General features: G+C 36.3%; 1 protein-coding gene across 1 annotated transcript; it reads left to right on the forward strand.

The window, feature by feature from the left end:
- The first annotated feature begins 64 nt into the window (after positions 1-64).
- On the forward strand, positions 65-20,860 carry LOC101267487 (uncharacterized). The gene is made up of 9 exons (XM_069295887.1): positions 65-207; positions 10,565-10,899; positions 11,029-11,232; positions 11,527-11,652; positions 11,755-11,890; positions 12,239-12,293; positions 13,251-13,328; positions 13,506-13,708; positions 20,779-20,860. Exons 1-9 carry the CDS (start codon positions 65-67, stop codon positions 20,858-20,860), a joined length of 1,362 nt encoding a protein of 453 aa, XP_069151988.1.
- Positions 20,861-24,873: the final 4,013 nt, after the last annotated feature.

The following is a 24,873-nucleotide window of genomic DNA, read 5'->3' on the forward strand; positions in this document are numbered from 1 at the left end:
ACTGCATGAAGGGGGATCATCAAGTGGTTCAGGAGAATCAGATTATCCTTAGGATGCATCAATAATGGTGATTCAAGATGGGGCTAAAGTATTTGATGGAATGTATGCACTCAAGGCCAAGTCAGATGAGGAAGATGATGTAGATAAGTTAAATCTCCTCGACTTTAAGCAAAACTTGAACACTTACTCTGTTAGAAGGTTGAGAAAGTTAGCAAATGTCTTTGATTGACTCTATTATAGAGTTAACCACCGAAAAGGACTCTATGAACGCAAATCTTCATAATCTTAGTGAGAATACAGACGTGATGACTATGAGAATGTCTGTCATTGAGGAACAACTAGTAGTTCTTGAATCTGAAAAACTAGAAATCAAAAATCAATTGGACTTAATGATTGAGAAATCTAGGAAAAGAAAGGGGGAGTTTTACAAGCTTACAGGCTGAATTGGAAGCAAATTTTATAACTATTGAGACCCGACTTGCTCTAGCATTGGAAAGAAATGATCATTTGGAGAGGGACATGGTCAAGGATAAGGAAGAACTCAATACTTCTCTTATATGGGCCAAATCCTACAAACTACTCTCCAGTATCACCAGTCAAAACAATTACAACAAAAAGGGTATAGGTAGTTTGAACATCACCCCTCTCTACAATACTCACAGTAACTATGTGTATATATCAGATAATTTGTTGTGTCTTCACTTTTGTAGAAATAGTCATTTGAAAAAGCATTGCCACACTTGGAAAGAGTCACAAGAGAACTTTTTAGTCTACTTTACACAGAAAAGGGCACGAAAAGGGGGACCTAGTCCGATTCCTAAGTCTTTGAAAAAGAAAAAGACCAAAGTGCCTCACTGGTCCAGAAACATCCTGATTACTCCTCTATATGCTTACTGGGAACTCAAGTTAAAATGGGTTCCCAAGTCTAACAAGTGATATTTATTGCAGGGAGTGAAGGAAGTAGCAGTCGGTGTTGGTTTATGGATAGTGGATGCTCAAAGCACATGTCTAGTAACACAAAAAACTTCCTCTCACTCAATGCACTTCAAGGGGGAGATACATTATAAAAATGAATTGAACATATACTTTGACCAAAATTTTACAAAACTTACATTTGAATAGGATTGATGATACACAAAGAAAATGATCCAACAAGATTAGCGTTATGCATTAATATCTGAAATATGAATATCATATATTGGAATATAATAAAATTACTTTTTCAATAATGTATCGTGCATTTGAAACAACTACTAGATGCAAGATTGAACATCGAAAAATAGCGTAGAATTAGATTAAAATCGTTACATTGGGTAGAGTGAGTCAAGAAATTGTAGATGAAATTTTTCTGCCATTGTTCTAGCAATGTATCATGCATTTGTATCAACTACTAAATGCAATATTGAACATCAAAAAACCGTAGAAATAAATCAAAGATCATTATCATGGTTGGAGTAGGTCGAACAATTGTAGACGAAACTTTTGTACCCTTTTTTGAAGGAGCGTGATCTAAATTAGAAAATAAGGATGAATTTTTTTTATTGAAAGAGTATTAATATGATAGCAAAGAAGACGAAAATTTTACCAATAAATTGATTTGAATTTTATTCAGTGCAGAGAGAATTCTTTTACAATTCAAATGGAGATGAAATTGTAACTGATAAGATTGTAAAGTAAAATTAGGGAGGGATTAAAGGACTTAAAAAGGGAAGGGTCAACATGGGTAAGGTTGAACACTTATGTATCCGACTGACTTGAGAATTAGGAAAAAATAGAGAATTTTGAAATATTTGAAATGGTAGGAAATAATGAAAATTATGATCTATCCTATTTTTAAAGGAAAATCTGAGTTTATATTGTGGACTCATTGTGAACATGTTGACTCCATTATTCATTTATTTTTTTGCAGAATCTCAAATATTATAATAAAAAGTATTTGTTATTTTTATTTTTGATGAATATAATGGTGAAGTTTTATGAAAATGTGTGTCGAATTAAGAGGTAAAGTGAAATGAAAGCTATGATGAACTAGAATAGAAATAGAACTTTCACACATTAAAATTTATTAATTTAATTATTAAAATTCAAAGCCGCTAATTTTTACTCTTTTCGTTCATTTTATTTGTCCAATGTACTAAAAATTAGTTATTCAATAATACTTGTCCAGTTTGAAAAATTTAGAAATAATTTATCTTGTGTCTATTTTACCTTTACTATTAAGGAAAAATTACGCGGATAAGAAAACATATACTAGTTAAATTAGTTAACATAGCTATAGTTTGAAATAATTACGGCTTGCAAATTATTTTAGCTATTTTGTTACCTCTCTCCACTTTTCCTCTCTCTTGCCTCTTTTTTTTATGCATATGTAAATACAAATGTTATATATATATATATATATATATATATATATATATATATATATATATATATATATATATATATATATATATATATATATGACAGATATACAAATACAATTAATTTGTCACTACACTCTTTCCTCTCTCGCCCGCCTCTCTCCTTCTTCTCTCAATCTCATTAATCTCTCTCCTCTCTTTCTCTTAATCTTACTCGCAAGACAATACATATGTATACCATGACGAATAAATAATTTATCTGACAGATACACATATGTAGTTCGCATCTCTCCACTCTCTCCCCTTTCTCGCTCCCCTCTTACTATTATAAACCATTAATTAATTTTTTTTCTATATTATCGTTGCAACTAATTCTTTTTTTTAGAGTATTCACATTAATTTTTAAAATTTTGAACAAATATTTTGAATAAATTGCTAAAATTATTACATTATTTATGTTTTTTTGATATGCATATAAAAAAAATATGAAAGGAATATTTATTATAATATTCATATTAATTACTAGAGTTTGTAGTAGCAATGATAGTGGTGGGGCTCCTAGAGGATTTAATTACTTGACCAACGACTTATGACCAAATAATGAAATCATAGAAAAGTTTCATTTCTCTCATCTGACGGCTTTTAGGAGTATATCCACAAATTGTTTTTTTTTACCTATTTTATATATAATTATAAAGATCTTGTAACGACTCTTATGGTCGTTTTGAGTACTACGTATCATCCGCTGCGTTATCCGGGTCACAAGGAAGTCGGATTCCAATCACAGTGAGTCAGTTGTTTATTTCTTAAAATACTTTCCTATAGAGTCTAGATGATTCTTTTGGACTATTCGTAATTATAATCATAAAATTAGAGAGGTAGTTTTAATAATTTACTTAGTTAGTGGTTAAAAAATACTAGTAAAACAAATAGTTGGTAACTTTTATCATTTTTATAGTTATTCCTATATTATAATTCGGTTGTAGATACTCTGTAGAAAAAAATAAGGGTTTTAGGCGAGAGAAACTCACATGTAGACGAACAATGTGAAAAATTACTTTGTGCGGCACCAGGTAAGCAAAATTTTAATTGAACTTTACTCCCTGCCTATGTTGATGAATTTCATGGATATAGTGATAGTATTATTGATATTTAGTTGTGGGTAGAGATGAAATTCTAAACTTAATTGTAAAGGTCGGTTGCTGCACTATAACGTTGCTATTGATAGGATTATCACTTACCTGCTGAGTCACATTATAGTTAATGGTTGGGGTAGGGAATTTATATTATTTTAATGTTAATGTTAAAATTATATTATTATAGTGTTAATTGAAAAAAGGCAAATTGAGAACTCCTCTCTCTACTCGTGATTGCCAATTTTAAAAATGAAACATTATGGCCAACAAAAAATTAAGAAAGTTAATGACTAATTAATAATTTTTTGGTGATCAATTAAGAATTAATTAGAATTCTATAATGAATTTGGAATTTCGATCAAAGCTTTAGGCGTTATTCCAGTGTTTAAGTTATGGGTTATGCCTTTGGTTTTAGGTAGGGAATTTTTTTATGGTTATCACATTATTACTCTAGTATTAATATGTTGGTATAGGTAGTTAAATATTACGTGTACTATATTATATGGATGTCATTATATAAATCTATAGGAGGAACCAAGACTTAACCTTAAGCTTTAATATAAAAATAAAAGACTTGATATACCAATTGACCTCAAGATTAGGAACATGAATATAGATTTGTGCTTGAGGATTTTTTCGGATCTAGGCCAAAAGTATAGAATGATGGATGTCCATGAACTTGTTAATTTACAAATTATATATATTTGATAGATTTGAAGTGTTCGATACATTGAAAAAAATGAAAAGCATTGGAGAAGTAGTTTGTTTGACTTTGGTTTTTCAGTGGAGGTAGGTTATGGTTTATGCTATTTGATAGTAAACTCTTAATAGTGACTGATATGCATTGAATGATATTTTGAAGTTCTCTATGTACTTGATTGTGTGATTGTGTGGCTTGGTCGTGTGTTTTGTAATTGGTCTGAAATCCTAAGATCTTGGAATGTATAATCTTAAACCATCTTTATCGAAGTAATGCCTTGAATAAAGAAGGATCGATGAAATATTATTAACGAATGAAAAAGTGGTGATATTAAATGATAAATTAATGGTATTATTGGATCGGGGTGTCACGTTCCGACAAGGTATTCTTGGATCGGAGTGTCACATTCCGACACGGTATTCTTGTATCGCAGTGTCACGTTCTGACACGATATTCTGGGATCGAAGTGTCACGTTCCGACACGATAATATTAAAGGAAAAATATGTTGAATTAATGAAAGATACTCAATCTCAAAGAACTCAACTTCCAAAATGGTTTGGTTTGGAGGCATGAGTCCTCATGTGTGATCTTGATGCCGTTGACTTAATACGTGCTTACTTTATTGTTATTGACACTTGTTGATGTTGTTTGTTGCTTATCAAATGTTAAGTGCTATAGTTGAGTTCATACTATTATTTTTTGTATATTAGTTACTATTTTGGGTTGACCGATGATACTTACTCAGTATATGTTGCCTCATACTGCGCCCTACTTGTTTTCTTCTTTGTTTTCCTTTTATGAAATGCAGCAAGTGTACCTATGACTTCTAATTTCCCTCAGTTCTAACCAAACTTCCGCATATCAAGTTCCAGGGTGAGCTAACAATTCAAGCTCGTGTTGGATTCTCTCGGTCATGACATGATGTCCTATACTTTCGGACACATACCATTTTATTCTTTTATTTTAGTGTATTTGATATTCTTAGACTTAGTATTGGAGATTAGATGTCCTTGATGTGATGACTATCAGATTTTGGGATGATAAGTATTAAACTTTAGAAACTTATTTAAATTGCTTGCTTAGTATCTTTTGGAGCTTCCGCATTATTTATATTATTTATAGTTGAATTTTTGGTACATGTTGGGATTTGAATTTCTTGGTTCGTCCACCCAGGTAGTTAAGTGTGGATGCCACTCACGACTCGTTTTGGGTCGTGACATTTCATGAGATTTTGTTTTCGAAATAAAAAATTATGTTGAATTTTGAATTGTATTTATTACAGATTTTTCGTCATTTTTTCGATTTTTATATGAGTTTGTTAACATAGTCATTAAATATTTATGCATTTCGTAATTTTAGTATTTGAAACATTAATTTTTAAGATTTTATTTTCATATTTGAGATTTAGTAGATTATAATTTGTATTAATCTACATAAACATTCATACATAATATATTGTTTGATTTTTTTTTGTATATTCATATTTAATAATTTCGAATTTTTCTTTAGAGTTATTAATTCACAAATAAACACAAATTCAGATTTGAATTTGGTGAAAAGAATTGGAAAAAAGGAACATAGCAAACGAAGAAGAAAGAGAGAGTCAAAGAACAAGGTTGCGAAATTGTATTCATATCAGAATAATATTCATATTAACTTTTGTTTGTCAATTATTTTTATTTTACTCATCACTTGTATTTTTATTAAGAACATTATATATATTTTTTATTTGTAGTGATTCAAATACGTATCTCATATGAATTTGTATTTATTAAGAATAGATGTATTCGATTTTTAACAGTCAATTTGTATTTTTTTAGAATATTGTATTCTGATTATATCACTTCCACTATGTATGATATCTCATATGAATTTGTATTTCTTAAATATCTTTTTTTCAACAGTTAATTTTGTATTTTTTTTAGAATATTGTATTCTGATTATATTATTTTATTATGTATGCTATCTGTTTTCCAGAATATTGGTTCTTATTTCTTTCATAGTCAATTTTTATTTATTTTTTACAATATTATATCCTTCCTCAACAAATTTATTATTTATAACCAAGTATGATATTCCCCTCCCCCCCAAAAAAAAAATCTTGCTCATAAATCATATTCATATATATTGAGATATGTATATGTATATGTGTGTGTGTGTATATATATATATATATATATCAAGTAATGCAATTTTGATCACCGAAATATAATTTGTAGTTTGAAAGAAAAAATCAATTTTGATTTGAATGGTAAAGTGAGCACGCACATAAAATGTAAAAAATATTGGTATACAATTATAATGAAAACAAAAATGAAAAAGGAATTTTTTTTTGAAGTTTTAATGATGAGAATTTTAAGTGATTTGTTCCTTTTCTAAAAAAAAAATTTATCTCACTTTTTCATCATACTATTTTTTTGAATTTTATATATTATCATATAATATTCTAAATAAAAACAATAATAAATAGAAATACAAATAAAATACGTATTGAAATGAATACAAAATACAAGATTTTTGAAGAAACAAATAAATACACATGAAACAAATATATGACTACAAATATGTTTCTTAAATAATTATCATTTGGCATATCTTGGAATGAATACAAACTAATAAAAAAAAGATTGAGATTCTGGAGAAATAAAAGAACAAAATTTGAATTTTATTTGAAAAATATAACTGATGAGAAAATTAAGTGATCTTTATTTTTTTGAAATATTCTATTCCTTGATTTTCTCTCTTTTGTTATTAAATAGTTGTACTCTTTAAATAAAAACAAATAATAAAAACATAAATAAGATACATAATAAATTAAAATTTTAACATTTTTACTAAATATGAAAAGTGTTGCTAATGAGTCATTTTAAATATTAAAATATTGACATTTAAAAAAATTTACTTAAATATAATGAGATAGACAAAATTTGTACAAAGGCTTCAGTTATTCTTCGACAAGTGGATAATTGAATGACCCAAACTCCTCTTCTCGCTTTTCCTTTATGACGTTCTCCCTATCTTTTACTTTTTTTTTATTTGATTTCTTTTTTAATTAACGTTTCAAATTTTACACTTCCATACTTTAATAAAAGTATGAAAATTATTCATAAACATCTACATAAAAACATAATTCGTTTGTTAATATATATAATATTTTTTATTCCTGACATTTAAGTTGGGTGAAATTTAATAAATATTTTATTTATCTACTTTTTTAATACATTTCTAAGGAAATGATAATTAAAAATAACAACTTTATTAACTTTTTCCTTAAAAAGAATTTTTGCGACTTCACCAATATCTTGATTCTATAAACAAAAAATTAAATACAAACAACTACTTATTATAATATTAATAAATAGCATAGAATAGAAAAAAATATATAATAAAATAAAATCTTATACAATTATCATAAAAAATGAAATGAAAATTCACTTCATAAAAAAGAAAAAAATAAACTAATTAGATTAGGTAAGAATGAAAAAATGTACCGACCTGTTAGTCGTTTTGAGCAGTAGAGTTTATTTCTAGTAATAACTGTCTGAGTCGACGGATCCCACGACAGACCGTCATGGGCACGACGGACCGTCGAGGGTGTCTCGTTCCAAAACACTTAGAATTCTGAAAAATTGGGTACTGAGAACAACTCTCTGAACTTCGCGACGACATGGCAGGACGGACCGTCACAGGCCCTTTAGTAAAATTCAGTCTCTGAACTCTGTGACGACTCAGCAGGACGGACCGTCGCAGGCACGACGGCCCATCACAGACTGCGTAACCCTGACTGGGTCGGATTTCTGTTAAAAGTTTTAAGGGGCGTTTTGGACTATTTCTGCTTATAATTATAAAATTAGGGGTTTAATGTTAATAATTCAATTACTTGGGGGTTAAAGGAGATAACCTTGGATTAATTAGTGGGTTACTTTGGTCATCTTTTATACTTAATAATATGGTAATTAGGGTAAAAGAAAAAGAGGTTGAATAAGGAAAAATCAGAAAAAAAGGAGAAAGAGGGGACGAACGAACGAGAGAGGGAGAAACAAAGAAGAAAGCAAAGCATTGGAAAAGTAGATTTCTGGACTTCAATTCTTCGGTGGAGGTAGGTTATGGTTTATGCTATTTCATAGTAAACTCTTAATAGCGAATGATGTGCATTGGGTAGTATTGTAAACCCTTCTATATGCTTAATTGTGTGCTTGCATGATGTGATTATATAATTGTGATAAAATAAGCATGATGAGCCTGTTGAATCTTAAACCTTTAAAAACCTCTTTGTTAATGATGATGCCTTGGTATAAAAGAAGGCTTAATGAACTAAAAAAATGAGGTTAGGGGATCGGGTGTCACGTTCCGGCACCAGGATAGTATTAATGGATCGGGTGTCACGTTCCGGCACCAGGATAGTATTAATGGATCGGGTGTCACGTTCCGGCACCAGGATAGTATTAATGGATCGGCTGTCACGTTCCGGCACCAGGATAGTATTAATGGATCGGGTGTCACGTTCCGACACCATGATAGTAGTAGTGGATCGGGTGTCACGTTCCGACACCAGGATAGTATGAAGAGGATCGGAGTGTCACGTTCCGACACCAGGATAGTAAAGAAAATGAATCTTGAATTATGTTAATATACTCAAAAAAATGAACCTATTTCTCAAATGAGTATTGTATGGAGGCTTGAGTCCTCATGGGTGTACTTGGCGTTATTATCAATGATCTTTGTACTTGTTGCTGCTACCTGTTGAGTATTGTAGTTCATTTTATGATATTATCTGATATATATTACTTTCTATTTTCAGTTGGCCGATGATATCTACTCAGTACTCGTGTTTTGTACTGACCCCTACTTGAATGTTTTCTCTTTGTTATTTATGGAGTGCAGCAAACGTACCGCCGTTTTCAACTCAACCGCAACTCTAGCCAGTCTTCATCACGTCAGATTTCAGGGTGAGTTATTGTTTCTAGCTTGGACTGGATCTTCTTCTTCACGTCTTGATGCCTTGAAGTTCTGGCATGGACTAGCTGTTTAGTTATTTTAGTTTCTTAGATACTCTTAGATTTAGTGATTTGAGGATAGATGTTCTTGTGATGATGACTTCCAGATTTTGGGGATAATGATAAGTTTTGAGTTTTAGAAGTTATTTATTGGTTATATTATTGAGTTTTAAGTCTTCCGCATTTTATTATGTTTATTATGTTTGAAAACGTTGGGGTTAGATTGGTTGGGTTTGCTAAAAAACGTTGGGGTTAGATTGGTTGGGTTCGCTCACATAGGGGGATATGTGTGGGTGCCGTTCGTTTTGGGTCGTGACAAACTTGGTATTAGAGCATTAGGTTCGTTGGTCTCATCACACAAGAACGAGTCTAGTAGAGTCTTGAGGAACGGTAGGGGGACGCCTTTACTTTTCTTTGAGAGGCTACAAGACTTTAGGAAAATTCCATTCTTTCTTTCTTTCGTGCTATTACATGGGTCCAATTGGTATCTAGGTGATACAAATTGGTATCTGACCATCTTCACTCTATTTCACAAATGGTTAGAACTAGAGCAACAACCGCGCCAACACCAGCACCGGCAAGACAAGAGGCGTCTGAGCCAGCCACTGAGACTGTAGCTCGAAGAGGAACAATGGCAAGAGGCCGTGGTAGAGGTCGTAGGAGGACATCCTCTAGAGGAAGAGGACAAACACCTGGCCCATCTAGTACTAGGGTGGTGACTCCTCCACCGACTGAGAAAGTAGTAAGAGAGGGGGAGGAAAGGGAGAAAGAGCAAGTGCAGAATGAGGAATTACCACCCCAACCTACCCAGAGATGATTAATCAGGTTCTTGCTTACCTTAGTGGGTTATCTGATCAAGGCCAGACACCTCCAGTGTTTTCTGCACCAGCACCTCAGGTTCCGGGAGTACAACATGCAGCTGCTGTGGCTCCCCGCATGGATGCCTCATTGGAAATAGGCACGTTTCCTCGGTTGACTACAGGGCCCATAATGACAAGTGATCAGCATGAACTCTTCAGTAAGTTCTTGAAATTGAAACCTCCAGTCTTCAAGGGTGCTGAATCTGAGGATTCCTACGATTTTCTGGTTGATTGTCATGAGCTACTACACAAGATGGGTATAGTAGAACGATTTGGCGTCGAGTTTGTGACTTATCAATTTCAAGGGAACGCCAAAATGTGGTGGCAATCGTATGTTGAGTGTCAACTAGCACAAGCACAACCTATGACTTGGGCATCATTCTCTAGTTTGTTTATGGAGAAGTATATACCCCGGACTTTGAGGGATAGGAGGAGAGATGAGTTCTTGAGCCTAGAGCAAGGCAGAATGTCGGTTACTGCTTATGAGGCTAAGTTTCGTGCACTATCTAGGTATGCCACCCAGCTTTGCTTCAGTCCACAAGAGAGAATTCGCCATTTCGTGAAAGGGTTGAGGTCAGATTTGCGGATTTCAGCCTTACAGGTAGCTGCTGCAGCAAAATCCTTTCAGGAGGTGGTAGATTTCGTGATAGAAGTGGAGGGAGTGAAGCCAGACGACTTCACCATGGCATCGACATCTAAGTGGTTTCGTAAAGGAGGCGAGTTTAACGGTTCTTACTTTAGAGGGCAGAGTTCAGGAGGTTATCCAGCCCGCCCTATTCAGTCTTCATTACAGACTGTAGCTGGGGGTCCACCGCAGACCGGACAACAATTCTCTGAGATTGGAGGTTATCCCCAGACTCTTTCGTTCTCACAGAGACCTATGCTTGAACCCATAGAGTGTTATGGATGTGGGGAAATTGGACATATTAAGAGATATTGTCCAAAACAGAGTTACAGACCCCCAATAGTCAGAGGTAGAGGTGGTCATGGAAGAGGCCGCTATTCGGGAGGACGTGGTGGCCGAGGTAATGGTGGTCATCAAAACGGCTGGGGTGACGTGAAAACTGGAGCTTCTGCAGCACAACATGGTAGGGGCAACGGGCATACAAGTGATAGGGCCCATTGTTATGCTTTCCTTTGGAGATTTGAAGCGGAGACATCTGATGCCGTTATCACAGGTAGTCTTTTGGTTTGTGATTGCATGGCTTTTGTATTATTTGATCCTGGATCCACATTTTCATATGTATCTTCCTCATTTGCTACTGGCCTTAATTTACATTGTGAATTGCTTGACATGCCTATTCGTGTTTCTACTCCGGTGGGTGAGTCTGTGATAGTCGAAAAGGTGTATAGGTCTTGTCCCGTGACTTTTATGGAGAGCAATACTCATGTAGGCTTGGTTATCTTAGAAATGGTTGACTTAGATGTAATTCTGGGTATGACTTGGCTTTCTCCAAACTTCGCAATCTTAGATTGCAACGCCAAAACTGTGACATTGACCAAGCCTGAGACAAATCCGTTAGTGCGGGAGGTTGACTACACTTCCACTCCAGTTCGTATCATCTCCTTCATTCGTGCTAAGAGAATGGTTAGAAAGGGTTGTTTAGCTTTCTTGGCACACCTCAGGGATGATACTACCTAAGTACCCTCAATTGAGTCGGTTTCAATAGTCCATGAGTTTCTGGATGTGTTTCCTGCAGACCTTCCTGGTATGCCACCGGATAGGGATATCGCCTTTTGCATTGATCTGGAGTCGGGTACTCGCCCCATTTCCTTACCCCCGTATAGGATGGCTTCCGCTGAGTTAAGAGAGTTAAAGAACCAACTTCAAGAGTTGTTAGGGAAAGGTTTTATTAGACCAAGTGCATCCCCTTGGGGTGCTCCTGTTTTGTTTGTGAAGAAGAAGGATGGAAGTTTTCGGATGTGCATTGACTACAGACAACTGAATAAGGTAACTGTTAAGAACAAGTATCCTCTTCCTCGCATCGATGATTTGTTCGATCAGTTACAAGGTGCTTGAACCTTCTCAAAAATCGATTTATGATCTGGTTATCATCAATTGAAAATACGGGCAACGGATGTGCCCAAAACTGCTTTTCGGACCAGGTATGGGCATTATGAGTTCTTAGTAATGTCTTTTGGGCTTACGAATGCCCCTACTGCTTTAATGAGCTTGATGAACAGGATTTTCAAGACATATCTGGATGTCTTTGTCATTGTATTCATTGATGACATACTGGTATACTTGAAGAGCAAGAGAGAACATGAGGAGCACTTGAGAATAGTATTAGAAATGTTCAGGGAGAAAAAGCTTTATGCCAAATTCTCTAAGTGTGAATTTTGGCTAGATTCAGTGTCCTTCTTGGGGCACGTAGTTTCTAAGGACGGAGTGATGGTGGATCCTTCCAAGATTGAAGTAGTAAAGAATTGGGTAAGGCCTACTAATGTTACAGAGGTAAGGAGCTTCGTTGGTTTAGCTAGCTACTACCGTCGATTTGTCAAGGGATTTTCTTCTATTGCTTCCCAATTGACAAACTTGACTAAGCAGAGTGTTCCATTTGTATGGTCGGACGAATGTGAAGAAAGCTTTCAGAAACTCTAGACTTTGTTGACTACTGCACCAATTCTCACCTTGCCAGTGGAAGGAAAGAACTTCGTTATTTATTGTGATGCATCCTATTCTGGTTTGGGTGCAGTGTTAATGCAAGAGAAGAGTGTAATTGCTTATGCTTCGAGGCAATTAAAGGTGCATGAACGTAATTATCCTACCCATGATTTGGAGTTGGCTGCGGTAGTGTTTGCATTAAAGCAATGGAGACATTATCTATATGGGGTTAAATGTGAAGTCTATACGGATCATCATAGTTTACAGTATGTCTTTACTCAGAAAGATTTGAACTTGAGACAGAGGAGATGGATGGAACTACTAAAGGACTTCGATATCACTATTTTGTATCATCCGGGAAAGGCTAATGTTGTGGTAGATGCTTTAAGTAGAAAGGCAGGAAGCATGGGAAGTCTAGCCCACTTGCAGGTTTCTAGACGCCCATTGGCTAGAGAGGTTCAGACTTTGGCTAATGACCTTATGAGGCTAGAAGTAAATGAGAAGGGAGGGTTTTTGGCCTGTGTGGAGGCAAGATCTTCCTTTCTTGACAAGATTAAAGGAAAGCAGTTTACCGATGAGAAACTGATCCAGATCCGAGATAAGGTATTGCAAGGAGAGGCTAAAGAAGCAAAAATCAATGGGGAAGGTATTTTGAGAATCAAGGGAAGAGTATGTGTACCCCGCGTCGATGACTTAATTCACACTATTCTTACAGAGGCTCATAGTTCAAGGTATTCTATACATCCTGGTGCAACCAAGATGTATCGTGACCTAAAGCAACATTTTTGGTGGAGTAGGATGAAGCGTGACATTGTTGATTTTGTTGCTCAATGCCTGAATTGTCAGCATGTAAAGTATGAACACCAGAGGCCTGGAGGGACACTTCAGAAAATGCCCATTCCTGAATGGAAGTGGGAGAGAATTGCAATAGATTTCGTGGTTGGTCTTCCAAAGACGATGGGTAAGTATGACTCTATTTGGGTGATTAATGACAGATTACCTAAGTCTGCTCGTTTCATTCCGGTCAAGGTGACTTATAATGCAGAGAAGTTAGCCAAAATTTACATCTTAGAAATTGTTCGATTGCATGGAGTTCCACTCTCCATTATATCAGATAGAGGTACACAGTTTACTTCTAAGTTTTGGGAAATATTGCATGCTGAATTGGGTACTAGATTGGATCTAAGTACTGCATTTCACCCTCAGACCGATGGTCAGTCTGAGCGAACGATTCAGGTTTTAGAGGATATGCTTCGTGCATGTGTGATAGAGTTTGGTGGTCATTGGGATAACTTCTTACCCTTAGCAGAGTTCTCATACAACAATAGCTATCACTCAAGTATTGATATGGCCCCATTTGAGGCATTGTATGGGAGAAGATGTAGGTCTCCCATTGGGTGGTTTGATGCATTTGATATTAGACCTTGGGGTACTGATCTTCTGAGGGAATCGTTGATAAAGTGAAATGCATTCAAGAAAAGCTTTTAGCGGCTCAAAGTAGGCAGAAGGAATATGCAGATCGAAAGGTTAGAGACATGGAGTTTATGGAGGGCGAGCAAGTTTTGCTGAAGGTTTCACCCATGAAAGGGGTGATGCGGTTTGGTAAGCGAGGTAAGCTTAGTCCGAGGTACATAGGTCAATTTGAAGTTCTGAAGCGCGTGGGGGAGGTAGCTTATGAATTAGCCTTGCCCCCAGCACTCTCAGGAGTGCACCCGGTATTTCATGTGTCTATGCTGAAAAGATACCATGGTGATGGAAACTACATCATTCGTTGGGATTCAGTTCTTCTTGATGAGAATTTGTCTTATGAGGAGCAGCCTGTTGCTATTTTAGATAGGGAAGTCCGCAACTTGAGGTCAAGGGAGATTGCATCTGTCAAAGTTCAATGGAAGAATCGGTCAGCCGAAGAGTCCACTTGGGAGAAGGAGGCCAATATGCAAGAAATATATCCACACCTTTTTACAGACTCAGGTACTCCTTTTCGTCCTTGTTTTTCTTCTTGTGATCGTTCGGGGACGAACAATGGGTAAATTGGTATCTATTGTAACGACCTGTTAGTCGTTTTGAGCAGTAGAGTTTATTTCTGGTAATAACTGTCTGAGTCAACGGATCCCACGACGGACCGTCATGGGCACAACGGACCATCGAGGGTGTCTCGTTCCAAAACACTTAGAATTTTGAAAAATTGGGTACTGAGAACAACTATCTGAATTTCGCAACGATATGACAAGACGGACTGTCGCGGGCACGACGTACCGTCACAAGCCCTTTAGTAAAATTCAGTCTCTGAACTCTGTGACGACTCAGCAGGACGGACCGTCACAGGCACGACGGCCCGTCACAGACTGCGTAACCCTGACTGGGTCGGATTTCTGTTAAAAGTTTTAAGGGGCGTTTTGTACTATTCCTGCTTATAATTATAAAATTAGGGGTTTAATGTTAATAATTCAATTACTTGGGGGTTAAAGGAGATAACCTTGGATTAATTAGTGTATTACTTTGGTCATCTTTTATACTTAATAATATGGTAATTAGGGTAAAAGAAAAAGAGGTTGAATAAGGAAAAATCAGTAAAAAAAGGAGAAAGAGGGGACGAACGAACGAGAGAGGGAGAAACGAAGAAGAAAGCAAAGCATTGGAAAAATAGATTTCTTGACTTCAATTCTTCGGTGGAGGTAGGTTATGGTTTATGCTATTTCATAGTAAACTCTTAATAGCGAATGATATGTATTGGGTAGTATTGTAAACCCTTCTATATGCTTAATTATGTGCTTACATGATGTGATTATGTAATTGTGATAAAATAAGCATGATGAGGCTGTTGAATCTTAAACCTTTAAAAACCTCTTTGTTAATGATGATGCCTTGGTATAAAAGAAGGCTTGATGAACTAAAAGAATGAGGTTAGGGGATCGGGTGTCACGGCACCAGGATAGTATTAATGGATCGGGTGTCACGTTCCGGCACCAGGATAGTATTAATGGATCGGGTGTCACGTTCCGGCACCAGGATAGTATTAATGGATCGGGTGTCACGTTCCTGCACCATGATAGTATTAATGGATCGGCTGTCACGTTCCGGCACCAGGATAGTATTAATGGATCGGGTGTCACATTCTGACACCAGGATAGTAGTAGTGGATCGGGTGTCACGTTCTGACACCAGGATAGTATGAGAAGGATCGGAGTGTCACGTTCCGACACCAGGGTAGTAAAGAGAATGAATCTTGAATTATGTTAATATACTCAAAAAAATGAACCTATTTCTCAAATGAGTATTGTATGGAGGCTTGAGTCCTCATGGGTGTACTTGGTGTTATTATCAATGATCTTTATACTAGTTACTGCTACCTGTTGAGTATTGTAGTTGATTTTATGATATTATCTGATATATATTACTTTCTATGTTGAGTTGACCGATGATATCTACTCAGTACTCGTGTTTTGTACTGACCCCTACTTGAATGTTTTCTCTTTGTTATTTATGGAGTGCAGCAAACGCACCGTCGTCTTCAACTCAACCGCAACTCTAGCCAGTCTTCATCACGTCAGATTTCAGGGTGAGCTATTGTTTGTAGCTTGGACTGGATCTTCTTCTTCACGTCTTGATGCCTTGAAGTTCTGGCATGGACTAGCTGTTTAGTTATTTTAGTTTCTTAGATACTCTTAGATTTAGTGATTTGAGCATAGATGTTTTTGTGATGATGACTTCCAGATTTTGGGGATAATTATAAGTTTTGAGTTTTAGAAGTTATTTATTTGTTATATTATTGAGTTTTAAGTCTTCCGCATTTTATTCTGTTTATTATGTTTGAAAACGTTGGGGTTAGATTGGTTGGGTTCGCTCACATAGGGGGATAAGTGTGAGTGCCACTCACGGTTCGTTTTGGGTCGTGACAAAAAAACATTTTTAAAAAAAAGAATACAAAAAATATATTAAAATAAGTGTAAAACTAAAATAAATATAAACAAAACATATATTTAAATAAGTGTAAAACAAAAAATAAATAAGAAAAAATACAAACTAATTAAATTAGTTAAGAAAATACATTTATAAAAATGAAAACAAAAAATATATTAAAATAAGTGTAAAACAAAAAAAAACATAAACTAATTAGATTAGTTAAAAAAACATTTAAAAAAAATAAAGAACATATTAAAATAAGTGTAAAACAAAAAATGATGCCAAGAACTTAACAAATGCCCCTTTGTCCTTGAGATGGGTCCCCATTTGTCGATTAATAAATATCTCATACGAATATGATTTGACATATTTTACACATAATAAAAGTTTTTGATGAATATTTTTTTGCATTAATTATAGAAGATATATTTTATTTTTAAAATTCGTTTTATTTAATTGGAACTGCAATGACGATAAAATTTCTTTTATATATTTATATATTCATCATGTAATGATAAATTATGTTTTCTAAATATGTGTTTATTAATCTACCAACACAGAAGACGAATTAAAGCTCAAATTTTCTTTTTCAGCATTTTGAATAAAAAAAGTCGAAGATACACAAATGTACATGGTGGGCCAGTCCCTGCACAGGTCATGACCAGCTAGTATCAATATTAACTACTGTTAATGTAAAGTTGCCCCCACGAGCAGAAAGGCAGCAATCACATTAAGAGTTGGGAAACTAAATAAGCAAAAAAGGAAAAGTTATCAAAATAAATTACTATTTTAGGAAGTAATTAAAATAAGTTTAGTGGAAGAAATTTTTTTACTTTATTTAATATTTCAAATGTTTTTCGTTAGCCCATAACGAATATATTTTAATATATAACGAAACTATTTCTTATATTTTATAAAATGTAAGTTTTTCTTACATTTTGTAAAGTGTAACTTTTTCTTACATTTTATTAAAAAGTGAAAGAAAAACTTACATTTTTTAAAGAGGAAATTTTTTTGAATTTTACTCTCCTTATGATGCTTTTGTAGTGTTTGTCATAATAATTATATTGATTTGACATATCATAAAAATAAAAAAAATTATTACAATATGTATTTTTATTTTTTTTATTCTGAAAGTTCATCCAAGCTCTATTTACGGGCATTCATACATAGCACATTCAACATCTTTAGTCTTCTATTATTCTTCATTTTAATCACAAAATAATGTCTTTTTAAACAAAAGTTAGAGTTTTGATTTATTGGTATGAAAAAATTATACGTGATGAAAATACCATTTATTATAATTGTCCTTCCAGACACAATGCTAAATATACAATTAATATCCGATATCATATATTTTCTTTCATTAATTTATAAAAGAGTGGGATATAAAATGTAGTATTATGATTATAGTAGGAAAATACCTACTTCATTTTTTTCACAAGGACAAGTAAATTTTGGAGAGTGGATTATCTATAATGACGAATCGTTGATCGACTTTCTAAGGGTTCCAAATGATTACATAGATCAAATCAAGTTAACAATACTTGAAATCTATGTTAGAAAAGAGCCTAAGACTAGCCAACAATGTTCTCATTTATTGATCGATGTTCATCCCCAATTAAAAAATCATCATAGCGTTGATGAATTTCCGATAACTCAATCTACTAATTTTTCTAACATGACTATTATCAAAAATATTCTTACCAATCGATATGATTTTGATTTGAACGAAACTATCAATGAAAGTGAGCGGTAATGCTCAATAATTATATTTCGACTATTATTTGTTCATTTTGTTAATTATTTATTAATTTATATGATTTAGTATTATTGTAATAATAATAATAATAATAATAATAATAATAATAATAATAACTATTATTATTATTATTATTACTATTATTATTATTATTATTATTATTATTATTATGTATTTTGTAGTGGTTTACTTCAGCAAGAAAGGAATATTGCTCAAAGTTATGGATTAGATAATTATTTTGATCAGTCCTCACAGTTTGAAGTGACGAAAAATGTTGGGACATTTCCATATTTTCATGTCTCTCCTATTTTTTATGCAAATAATGTAACGACCGGTTTAGTCGTTTTGAGCAACAGATGTTATTTCTGGAAAACTGGCTGAGACGACGGATCCCACGACGGACCGTCATGGGCACGACGGACCGTCGAGGGTTTCTCGTTTCAAAACACTTAGAAATTCTTAAAAATGGGTACTGAAATCGACTCTCTGAACTTCGTAACAGAATGGCAGGACGGACCATCACAGACTCTTTAAGGGAATTGAGTCTCTGAACTCTATGACAGAGAAGCAGGACGGACCGTCACAGGCGCGACGGGCCGTCACAGGCTGCGTAATCCCAGGCGAGGTCGGATTTCTTTAAATGTTTTAAGGACGTTTTGGACTATTCCTGCTATAATTATAAATTTAGTGGGTTAATGTTAATAAGTCTAATTACATGGGGGTTAAACGAGGTAACCTTAAGTTAATTAGTGGGTTATTATTGCCATCTTTTATTCTTAATTATATGCTAATTAGGGTAAAAAAAAGGGTTTGAATAAAGAAAATAGAAAGAACAAGAAGAGGGAGAGAGGATCGATCGAGAAGGGGGAAAACAGAAAGCTTTGGGAAATTTGCTTGCTTGATCACTAATCTTCGGTGGAGGTAGGTTATGATTTTTATACTATTCGTAGTTAACTCTTAATAGCGAATGATATGTGTTGGGTTGTATTGTAAAGTCTTCTATATGCTTAATTGTATGCTTGCATGAATGTGATTATATAATTGTGATGAAATAAGCATGATGAAGCTATTGAATCCCAAATCTTGAAAACCCTTGTTAATAATGATGTCTTGGTATAAAAGAAGGCTTGATGAACTAAAGTGATGAGATTGATTATGCCTTGGTATAAAAGAAGGCTTGATGAATTAATCGAATTAGGGGATCGGGTGTCACGAATCGACACGTAGAATTAGGGGATCGGGTGTCACGAACCGACACGTAGAATTAGGGGATCGGGTGTCACGAACCGACACGTAGAATTAGGGGATCGGGTGTCACGAACTGCCACGTACAATTAGGGGATCGGGTGTCACGAACCGACACGTAGAATTAGGGGATCGAGTGTCACAAACCGATACGTAGAATTAGGGGATCGGGTGTCACGAACCGACACGTAGAATTAGGGGATCGGGTGTCATGAACCGACACGTAGAATTAAGGAATCGGAGTGTCACGTTCCGACACATAATAGTAGGGGAGCGGAGTGTCACGTACCGACACAAGAATAAAGGTGATGAATCTTGAAAGATGTTAATATACTCAATTTAATGAACCTAATTCCCAAATGAGTATGATATGGAGGCTTGAGTCCTCATGAGTGTACTTGATGTTATTTATCAAAGATTCTTGTACATGTTGTTGCTACAGATTGAGTATTGTAGTTGATTTATGATATTATTTGATGCATATTGTTTTCTATTTTGAGTTGGCCGATGATATCTACTCAGTACCCGTGTTTTGTACTGACCCCTACTTGTATGTTTCTTTCCTTGTTATTTGTGGAGTGCAGCAAATGTGCCGTCGTCTTCAACTCAACCGCAACTCTAGCCAGTCTTCATTACACCGGATTTCAGGGTGAGCTAATGCTTCTAGCTTGGACTGGATCTTCCTCTTCATGTCCTGATGCCTTGAACTTCCGGAATGGACTAGCTTTTACTTATTTTAGCTTCTTAGAATACTCTTAGTTTAGTAATTTAATCATAGATGTTCTTGTGATGATGACTTCTAGATTTTGGGGATAATAATAAATGTTTGAGTTTTAGAAGTTATTTGATTTATATTGTTAATGAGTTTTTAAGTCTTCCGCAATGTTTTAGTTCATTATGTTTGAAATGATGGGGTTAGATTGGTTGGTTCGCTCACATAGGAGGATAAATGTGGGTGCCAGTCGCGACCCGATTTGGGTCGTGACAAACTTGATATCAGAGCATTAGGTTCGTTGGTCTCATCACACAAGAACGAGTCTAGTAGAGTCTTAAGGAACAGTAGGGGGACGCCTTTACTTTTCTTTAAGAGGCTATAAGACTTTAGGAAAAATTCCATTCTTTCTTTCTTCTTTTCGTGCTATTACCTGGGTCCAATTGGTATCTAGGTGATACAAATTGGTATCTGACTATCTTCACTCTATTTCGCAGATGGTTAGAACTAGAGCAACGGCTGCGCCAGCACCAACATCGACAAGACAAGAAGCGTCTTAGCCAGCCACTGGGGCTGTAGCTCAAGGAAGAGTAGCGGCAAGTGGCCGTGGTAGAGGTCGTGGGAGGACGTCCTCTAGGGGAAGAGGACGAACGCCTGACCCATCTGATACTAGGGCGGTGACTCCTCCACCGACTGAGGAAGTAGTAAGAGAAGGGGAGGATGAGGAGAATGAACAAGTGCAGAATGAGGAATTGTCACCCCAACCTACCCCAGAAATGATCAATCAGGTTCTTGCTTATCTTAGCGGGTTATCTGATCAAGTCCAGACACCTCTAGTGTTTTCTGCACCAGCACCTCAGGCTCCGTAGGTACAACATGCGGCTACTATGGCTCCCCGCATGGATGACTCATTGGAAATAGGCACGTTTCCTCGTCTGACTACAGGGCCTGTAATGACAAATGATCAGCATGAACTTTTCAGTAAGTTCTTGAAATTGAAACCTCCAGTCTTCAAGGGTGCTGAATCGGAGGATGCCTACGATTTTCTGGTTGACTGTCATGAGCTACTACACAAGATGGGTATAGTAGAACGGTTTGGTGTTGAGTTTGTGACTTATCAGTTTCAAGGGAACGCCAAAATGTGGTGGCGGTCACATGTTGAGTGCCAACCAACAGAGGCACCACCTATGACTTGGGCATCATTCTCTAGCTTGTTTATGGAGAAGTATATCCCCCGGACTTTGAGGGATAGGAAAAGAGATGAATTTTTGAGCCTAGAGCAAGGTAGGATGTCGGTTACTGCATATGAGGCTAATTTTCGTGAATTATCCCGGTATGCCACCCAACTATGTTTCAGTCTGCAAGAACGGATTCGCCGTTTTGTGAAGGGGTTGAGATCAGAGTTGCGGATTTCAGCCTTACAGGTAGCGGCTACGGCAAAATCCTTTCAAGAAGTGGTACACTTCGTGATAGAGGTAGAGGGAGTGAAGCCAGATGACTTCACCATGGCAACTACATCAAAAAGATTTCGAAAGGGAGGTGAGTTTAATGGTTCTTACTCTAGAGGACAGGGTTCAGGAGGTTACTCAGTCCGACCAATTCAGTCTTCACTACAGACTGTAGTTGGGGGACCACCTCAGACCGGTCAACACTTCTCTGAAAGACCTGTGCTTGAATCCAGAGAGTGTTATGGATGTAGGGAGACTGGGCACATTAGGAGAAATTGTCCGAAACAGAGTTACAGACCTCCAAATGTTAGAGGTAGAGGTGGTTATGGAAGAGGTCGTCATTCTGGAGGACGCGGTGGTCGAGGTAATGGTGGTCACTAAAACGGCCGGGGTGATGGGCAAACTGGAGCCACTACGTCACAACATAGTAGGGGCAACGGACAGACAGGTGAGAGGGCCCATTGTTATGCTTTCCCTGGGCAGTCTGAAGCGGAAACATCGGATGCTGTTATCACAGGTAATCTTTTGATTTGTGATTGCATGACTTATGTATTATTTGATCCTGGCTCCATATTTTCATATGTATCTTCCGCATTTGCTAATGGTCTTAATTTATATTGTGAATTGCTTGACATACCTATTCGTGGGTCTACTCCGGTGGGTGAGTCTGTGATAGTTGAAAAAGTATATAGGTCTTGTTTGGTAACTTTTGTGGGGAGCAATACTTATGTAGACTTGGTTATCTTAGAAATGGTTGATTTTGATGTAATTCAGGGTATGACTTGGCTTTCCCCAAATTTTGCAATCTTGGATTGTAATGCTAAAACTATGACGTTAGCCAAGCCTGGGACAGATCCGTTAGCGTGGGAGGGTGACTACACTTCCAATCCGGTTCGTATTATCTTCTTTCTTTGTGCTAAGAAAATGGTTAGTAAGGGTTGTTTAGCGTTCTTGGCACACCTCCGAGATGATACTACCCAAGTACCTCCAATTGAGTCGGTTTCGGTAGTCCTTGAGTTTCTGGATGTGTTCCCTGCAGATCTTCCTGGTATGCCACCAGATAGCGATATTGACTTCTGCGTTGATCTTGAACCGGGTACTCGTCCCATTTCTATACCCCCTTATAAAATGGCCCCCGCGGAGTTAAGAGAGTTAAAAGCCCAACTTCAAGAGTTGTTAAGCAAAGGCTTCATTAGACCAAGTGCATCCCCTTGGGGAGCTCCGGTTTTGTTTGTGAAGAAGAAGGATGGAAGTTTTCGGATGTGCATAGACTACCGGCAGTTGAACAAGGTAACTATTAAGAGCAAGTATCCCATTCCTCGCATTGATGACTTGTTCGATCAGTTACAAGGTGCTTGTGTCTTCTCTAAGATTGACTTGAGATCCGGTTATCATCAAATGAAGATACGAGCAACGGATGTGCCAAAGACTGCTTTTCGAACTAGGTATAGGCATTACGAATTTTTAGTAATGTCTTTTGGTCTTACGAATGCCCCTGCTGCTTTCATGAGCTTGATGAAACGGATTTTTAAGCCATATCTGGATCTCTTTGTGATCGTATTCATTGATGATATACTGGTATACTCAAAGAGCAAGAAGGAGCATGAAGAGCATTTGAGAATGGTACTGGAAATGTTAAGGGAGAAGAAGCTTTATGCCAAATTCTCCAAGTGTGAGTTTTGACTAGATGCAGTGTCCTTCTTGGGGCATGTGGTTTCGAAGGATGGGGTGATGGTAGATCCTTCTAAGATTGAGACAGTGAAGAATTGGGTAAGACCTACTAATGTGTCAGAAATAAGAAGCTTTGTTGGATTAGCTAGCTATTACCGCCGATTTGTCAGGGGATTCTCTTCCATTTCTTCCCAATTGACGAACTTGACTAAACAGAATGTTCCATTTGTATGGTCGGACGAATGTGAGGAAAGCTTTCAGAAACTCAAGACCTTGTTGACTACTGCACCAATCCTTACCCTGCCAGTGGAAGGTAAGAATTTCATTGTCTATTGTGATGCATCCTATTCGGGTTTTGTTGCCGTGCTAATGCAAGAGAAGAATGTAATTACTTATGCTTCGAGGCAATTAAAGGTGCATGAACGTAACTATCCGACCCATAATTTGGAGTTGGCTGCGGTAGTATTTGCATTAAAGCAATGGAGACACTATCTATATGGGGTTAAGTGTGAAATATACACGGAGCATCGTAGCCTATAGTATGTCTTTACTCAAAAAGATTTGAATTTGAGACAGAGGAGATGGATGGAACTACTGAAGGACTACGATATCACTATCTTGTATCATCCGGGAAAGGCTAATGTTGTGGCAGACACCCTAAGTAGAAAGGCAGGGAGCATGGGAAGTCTAGCTCACTTGCAAGTTTCAAGACGTCCATTGGCTAGAGTGTTTCAAACTCTGGCTAACGACTTGATGAGGTTAGAAGTAAATGAGAAGGGAGGATTGTTGGCTTGTGTGGAGGCAAGATCTTCTTTTCTTGACAAGATTAAGGGAAAATAGTTTGATGATGAGAAACTAAGCAGAATCCAAGATAAAGTATTGCGAGGAGAGGCTAAGGAAGCACAAATCGATGAGGAAGGTGTTTTGAGAATCAAGGGAAGGGTATGTGTACCCCGCGTCGATGGTTTGATCAACACTATTCTGACAGAGGCTCATAGTACAAGGTATTCTATACATCCTGGTGCAACCAAGATGTATCGTGACCTAAAGCAACACTTTTGGTGGAGTAGAATGAAGCGTGATATTGTTGATTTTTATTGCCAAATGTCCAAACTGTCAGCAAGTAAAGTATGAACACCAGAGGCCCGAAGGAACACTTCAGAGAATGCCCATTCCTGAATGGAAGTGGGAAAGGATTGCAATGGACTTCGTGGTTGGTATTCTAAAGACAATGGGTAAGTATGACTCTATTTGGTTGATTGTTGATAGGTTAACTAAGTCTGCTCATTTCATTCCGGTCAAGGTGACTTACAATGCAGAGAAGTTAGCCAAAATCTATGTCTCAGAAATTGTTCGGTTGCATGGGGTTCCACTCTCCATCACATCAGATAGAGGTACGCAGCTTACTTCTAACTTTTTTTGGAAAACATTGCATGCGGAATTAGGTACTAGGGTGGACCTTAGTACTGCGTT

Source organism: Solanum lycopersicum, chromosome 3, assembly GCF_036512215.1.
Source record: "Solanum lycopersicum chromosome 3, SLM_r2.1".
NCBI classification, from domain to species: domain Eukaryota; kingdom Viridiplantae; phylum Streptophyta; class Magnoliopsida; order Solanales; family Solanaceae; genus Solanum; species Solanum lycopersicum.

Excerpts from the sequence above, each read along its gene's own strand:
- LOC101267487 (XM_069295887.1), top strand. The coding sequence starts at position 65 with ATGGTGATTCAAGATGGGGCTAAAGTATTTGATGGAATGTATGCACTC. Across the intron at positions 11,891-12,238 it reads AAGAACCAACTTCAAGAGTT|GATTTTCAAGACATATCTGG; the intron begins GTTAGGGAAAGG and ends CTTGATGAACAG. Across the intron at positions 13,709-20,778 it reads GTGACTTATAATGCAGAGAA|ATGGTTAGAACTAGAGCAAC; the intron begins GTTAGCCAAAAT and ends TCTATTTCGCAG.